Consider the following 6,375-nt stretch of genomic DNA (forward strand, 5'->3'; position numbering starts at 1 on the left):
AATTCTGTCTCTCAGAGTGGGAATGCACCTACAATGTGAATTTCAGACCCCTTCATGATTTCTAAGTGGGAGAACTTGCAAAATCGCAGGGTGTTCAAATACTTCTGTTCCTCACTGTATATGCCAGTCAAATAAATGTGTGTGTGTGCAGGTGAAAACAGTGAGAGAAATCATATCAGTGAAGTTCAATCTTAAAGCTAATCTTAATATTGTCACAAAGTTATAGTCTAACCACACACTGTAAAACTGTCCTGGTCATATCAGCACTTTTTTTATGAAATGATACACACAGTTAAAGAACCTCGCAACCAGACTGCATCAGTTGTCTGGGTGCAAAATTACATATTATATCAAATTTCTGGAATAATAATAATAGTGGAATAATAGTGTCCAAAGATTTCTGTAAATATTTTTATATATATGTATTTGTTACCCTGATTTGTGGTTTCTTTAGTCTTTCACACCCCCGTTTGCATTTAACTAATTTGATCAATACACTACCAGACTCTCATAATGTAGTTATTATTGTGCCTACAAGTACAGCTGTGTTTTCCTCACCAAGACGGTGCAGAACCCCATTTGAAAAATGCTGAAACTAAACACATGTGGTTCAGTATAGAAAACAGTAAAGCACCATATTTCTGCTTTATCATTTGTACTCTGATAGTTTTCAGAAAGTACCTTTAAAGGATTAGGATGATGTTATTCTATATCTGACCTATTGTTACCATGTCCTGTGTGCAGACTCAGACCTGTAGTTTGTTTGTCCTCAGCACCATCTTGCATGGCTCTGAGCTCTGAGCCCACTGGTTCCTCCTGATGTTATTCTTTAAAACTGGTCCTAAATGCACAGTTTCGTTTTTTAAAAAGGTTCAGCGATGGTCTAAAACAGTTGGTCAAACAAACAGCAGGAAGTGATGCATTTACTGGGGACTATTTTGCTGCTCTGTTAGCATTTGGACAGTGCATTGTCACATCAGTCTGTGTTAGTGAGGACTGAGTGTATGAACAGGATGTGTGTCTCTGTGGGACTTCTTGTTCCCTGATTTGATCCTTTTTCTCCCAGATACTGTAAACTCCTCTGCAGTGGAACCGTGTCTGAGGGTTTGGTTTACACTGAAGAGCGCAGATCAATGGCTGTGATCGGGTTTCATTGTATGGAAAGTTAAACATTGATCTGAGACCACTTACTGTAAATGGGATGAAATGAATAGGCTATTCATTTAGTACTGAGCGGATGGGTCGCTGAGCAGCTATTATGTCCAAACACACTGCAACCAGTGTCTCAGTTTGGGGGGAAGGTACTTTATAAATGTAACTTTAACAAGACAAAGAAGCAGTGTGATTCCTTACAGAGCTGCAGACATTTGAGATCTGGACTTAAGTCTGACCTAAGCCACCAGAACGAGGGCTGATCTTGGACTCAACCAGTAACAGACTTGACTTGACCTGAGAATTAAGAGTAAAATCATGCCAAGTTTTGACCTGATAATATCCTGGTCCTCTCTTTCTTAGGGTGCATGTTGGATGGACAGTCCTACAACAGCTCAGCATCATGGACCACCTCCACCAAACCCTGCAAAACCAGACGCTGTCAGGTGTGTGTAGCACCTAAAGCATTGAATTTGATGACTTGGTTTAAAGCTAGTGTGGGGGTCAGGCAAGTCATGGTTAAGTGTAGGGTTAGTCTCCAGGAAATGAATGCAAGTCGATGTAAAATCACTGTGAAAGCAGTTGGCAGGTGAAGCAGGCGGAAAGAGTTGTTCTCAGTTCTGATGCCATGCTGAAACAAAATAGATGTTAGAGGGAGGCAGGGCTGCAGGAAGAAGAGAGGGAAGGATAAAAGAGAAGAACAAAGACAGTACAAGAGGTGGAAGAAACGATAAGAAGAAGAAAGTAGAACCAAAGAGCAAGAAGAAAGAAACAGATAGAAGGAGGGAGAAAATGAGGAAAGGAAGGAAAGAAGGAATAAAAAGGAGGGTAGGAAGAAAAGGGGAAGGGAGAGAGTAGGCAAGTGTGAAAGAAAGCAAGGAGAGATGAAGAGGAGAGAAAGAAAAACAGGAGGAATGGATAGAAACTGAGCTATGAAGCAAAATGACAGAGTGGAAAGACCAGAGAGGGAAGGGAGAAAACATGGAGCATGAAAAAAGTCATATTTACATTTTTAAAAAGAAACAATTTCCCTCCGGTCATGGCAGGAAGGTGTCATCACCGAGGCTGAAGTGCAGTGTGTTGTCCACTGCAAGAACCCCAAAATCCACCCGAAGAAGTGCTGCCCCACCTGCCCCAGTGAGTAGAAACTCCATCTGAATCAAGGTTTCTTTATGTTTCCATACCTAATGCAACAATATTTAGAATGTTCTCATTTTTATTTTAAAACCTCTGTACCTTCTGGAGAAAGGCACTGAGCTGCAGATTTCATGTGATGCCTCAGAAAGAACATGATAGGGTTCAGTTCATGACTCAAAGTCATCGTTCTCCCACTGCTCTGAAAACAGAGGAAAATCCTGGGTTGTGAAGAATTTTCACCAGAATTCTATAAAAATCCTTCTGATGTTTCAGTTTGATGTTGGTTTCAACCAACTGTTGAAATCTGGTTTGAAACCAGTTAAAGTAAAGAAACAGATGAAATGTTTGTCATTTACTTCCTCTTAAATATGAACGCTTCAGTGTGAATATTGCAATTTTTAGCAACAGGCATTGGCCAATTTGTAAATTCTCATTTTCCAACACAAGATCATTTTGGTACTTATGGTAAAAAGACGGAAGGGTGCAACAAGGGGTAGGTGAAGGGGAACTAAACAGTCTGATGTATGATGCGTCTCTGCTGCCTGCAGGTTGTATCTTTGAGGGTCGTCTTTACAAAGAGAAGGAGGAGTTTAGTCCAGAGGGCAAACCCTGCATTAGGTGTACCTGCACCGTGAGTACACACACACACACACACACAGACTTGCATTCAATAATTCAGTAAGGGGGATTTGTCAGTAAGTTAGATTTTCTTAGTTTCCAAATCTCCTGGAGCCACAAAATGTTGGTTTTGTGGCTCCCCCTCTCTCCCCCTCCTCCCCCCTTAAACAAACCCTGCAGGTGCATCCATGAACACATCCCTATAGCCCCTCCCGGTGCCTCAGATCGGCCGACCAGCTGCTCTTGGAGGTACTGAGGGCTAGGCGAAGATCTAGGGGGGACAGAGCTTTTTCTGTGGGGGCGCCTAAGTTGTGAAATGCATTGCCCCTTTAAATTAGACAGGCCCCCTCGTTGTCCACTTTTAAAACCTATTTGAAGACTCATTTGTACCGTCTGGCATTCGAACCAGTATGATCCTGTGTCTTGTTGAGCTTGTGATTTATGATAGGGTGTTGTTTTATGTATGATGTTTTTGTTTTGCTGTTCGTTTATGTTGTTTTTTAAGGGGTGTTGTGGATGTTGTGTTAAGCACTTTGGTCAGCTTTAGCTGTGTTAAATGTGCTATATAAATAAAGTTCATGATGATGATGATGATGATGATAATGTGCTGACACCTAGTTGGAGCCAGCTTTTGGCCACATTTACACATATACACAGCTTGCCTTGCTGATGCAGAGGTTATGTCCACCTCTGGCTCTCTGAACATACAGACAAACAATGATATGCATATGAAAAAAGAATAAGGTGACATGATATTTTACTTTTATTCCATTTTATTCCACCTAACTGATAAAATGGTTATTTCTACAGTGTGTTTACATGGACACTGTTAAACATTCAAACATTTTATCCAGGTATTTTAGTTGCATTATACTTGATGGTTTTTTTGGTACACCTAGCTACAGTAGGTGGGTTTGACCATTGTGGAGTCTGTAGTTTGTGGTGCTGTTGAATTGTGCTGCATCACACTGACATGTGTTTCTGTGAGGCAGGGCTGAATAACAGAACCAGCTCTATGTGTAGCTGAACAGCAGCATGAACTGCAGCCTCCATAGTGAACACACAGGTGGACCAACACCTCTGAAACAGTTTGAACACAAACTGAACATTGTCACCTTAGTGAAGGAGGATTCGCTGCAGGACTGTTGGATTAGACTGACTCAGTTTGAGCTTGGTGTTCCTAATAAACTGACCACTGAGGTGAATTATTTCTATTTCACATAAAAGTTATGCAGTGAACTGGCTTTTATGTAATGCACCAAAAAACTTTCCTAAATATTAACTCGATCTTCAAACATGACTCCTTCAGTTACCGTAAAACAACCAAACATATAAACATGTATGCATTTTGTCGTTTCAGGGAGGGCGGACTCTCTGCATGAGGGAGGTGTGTCCTGTCCTTTCCTGCCCCTCCCACCTAACCCACACCGCAGCGGGGCAGTGCTGTCCCAGATGTCGCGGTAAAAACCAGCAATGACCTTTCTGACCTGTCACCAGTCACGAGGCTGGTGATGGCATATTAGAGCGATCCTGGATTAAGTGATATTTTAGGAAAAAAAATTGTAATGATACAAGGAAAAGTTGTAGGAAGAAAAAAGTAAAATTTTGAGAGTAATGATTTTTATTTTGTCAAAATATTACAAATGTTCAAAATTTTAACTTTATCCTCACAATATTATGACTTTGTCTCAGAGTATTACATTCTTTTCTCAGAAAAGAATGCATTCATTAAATAATAATATGACTGGCAGTTTCTGCAAAATCAAAATTTTATGTCGTAACTTTTTTTCCTGAAAATATTTTGAGTGTAATGTGGAAGACGTTTCTATACTGTAGGCCAAGTTAGTTTGTCCAGATTTGTGCCACTTGAGATGAGGAGGGCAAGTCACTGCCCTCTCACCAGAGGCTCTACATAACCCTGTCTGATTTGACTTGTTCTTACCATATACATTTTATATAATATCATATTTACTGAGTGAATTGTGTAGTAATATAAAGTATTTAAAACCCCTTAAAGCAGTATCTTTAATCATTGGTGCAGTTCTTTGTAGTGTTTCCTCGCAGACATTTAACTGTTCCTTGAATTCTTAACAAAGTTACACCTGTCCTGCTCTCTTCACCTGTCTCTGTTAACTTTATATGAACTTGAAACCATCCACGTCCCTCCTCGTCCTCCAGGTCAGAGGAAGGTGTTCGACCTGTCTTTAGGAAGTTGTCTGTTCCATAGCGAGGTTTATGAGAACAACACTTCCTTCATACACGACAACTGCACCACCTGCACCTGCAAGGTACTGGACTGCATAGGCAGCAGATGCCGGTTGGATCCATTATGGATCCTGCTCATAATTATTAATTCAACTCAAATGTTTCTATCACAAATTATTACACAGCTTCTTTATAGTTATTGATTTTAAAATTATTTTTATAAATGCCCTCCATGGCCGTTTCCTTCTTCTTCCCAGGATTCAACAGTGGTGTGCAAGAGGCGGTGCTCACAGCCGGGGAGCTGCCAGGGCGAGCAGTGCTGCCAGGAGTGTCTGTCCTATGTGAAGGTGGAGGAGGTGAAGTACTGCAGAGTCCGGAACAAGATCTACAGGGTGAGAGAGAGCACAGGAAATGCTGGAGGAATGGATGGGTGGAGAGAAGGAAACATGACAGATGCATGAATGGATGACAGATGGACATATGGATAAGTGAATGATGAAGTGCTCGATGGATGGATGGAATAATGTGTTCTGTGTTCTGTTTCTTCTCTCTGGCAGGAGGGAGACATGTGGTCGTCAGTTAACTGCACTCTTTGTGCCTGTGTTAAAGGAAGCGTTGAGTGTCGGCCCAAACAGTGTGTACCGATCACCAGCTGCCCCTCGGTGAGTGACAGACTGGCCAACCAATCACCAGCCTATATGTGATTTGCACGGTGTAGCTGATTGACCTCCAGCTTCACAACCACCAGCTCGGTCCCTGTCTTCTTCTCCTCTCCCTGTCTGACACACACACTTTACTGCCCATGACTAACACCATCGTTTTCACTTCACATGTGTGATGCCTCAAACCAACCACGCTACCCTGATTTACTGACGGAGCTGCCATAATTTATGGGCTTAAATTCACCCGTTTCACCTAATATCAGTCTGACACACTGGGCCCTGCTGAAAGTGAGACTCAAGGCTGTCTCACTTTATTGTATTTTACTTTTAGAGGTTATTCTTCATTACTCATCTAATCTAACTAATCTAACCCCTGGATATGAAGGGTCATTTACTTTTATTAAATTCTATATGATTAAAAAAGTTTAAAATAAAATGTGACCTCCAGTCAGTGAGCATCCAAACATATTACCTAAAAATTTGTTTGAGTGACTTCTGAGATATTCAAGAAAAATATATGCTATATCTCAATTCAGGTCAGTTTGACAGGTGTTATTGGGGGATATGATGGATTTATATAAAACATTAGTAACAGTCAAAA

At 41.1% G+C, this 6,375-nt stretch overlaps 1 protein-coding gene across 1 annotated transcript in view; it reads left to right on the forward strand.

Annotated features, from left to right (window-relative positions):
- bmper (BMP binding endothelial regulator) overlaps positions 1 to 6,375 on the forward strand; it is a 31,630-nt gene that overhangs the window by 17,272 nt on the left and 7,983 nt on the right. The window contains exons 4-10 of the mRNA XM_020615493.1: positions 1,516 to 1,598; positions 2,199 to 2,289; positions 2,838 to 2,920; positions 4,268 to 4,367; positions 5,086 to 5,195; positions 5,370 to 5,504; positions 5,670 to 5,774. Of these exons, the coding sequence (XP_020471149.1) occupies positions 1,516 to 1,598; positions 2,199 to 2,289; positions 2,838 to 2,920; positions 4,268 to 4,367; positions 5,086 to 5,195; positions 5,370 to 5,504; positions 5,670 to 5,774 (707 nt within the window). The remainder of the gene's footprint in view (positions 1 to 1,515; positions 1,599 to 2,198; positions 2,290 to 2,837; positions 2,921 to 4,267; positions 4,368 to 5,085; positions 5,196 to 5,369; positions 5,505 to 5,669; positions 5,775 to 6,375) is intronic.

This window comes from Monopterus albus, unplaced genomic scaffold, assembly GCF_001952655.1.
Source record: "Monopterus albus unplaced genomic scaffold, M_albus_1.0 scaffold166.1, whole genome shotgun sequence".
Taxonomy (NCBI): Eukaryota; Metazoa; Chordata; class Actinopteri; order Synbranchiformes; family Synbranchidae; genus Monopterus; species Monopterus albus.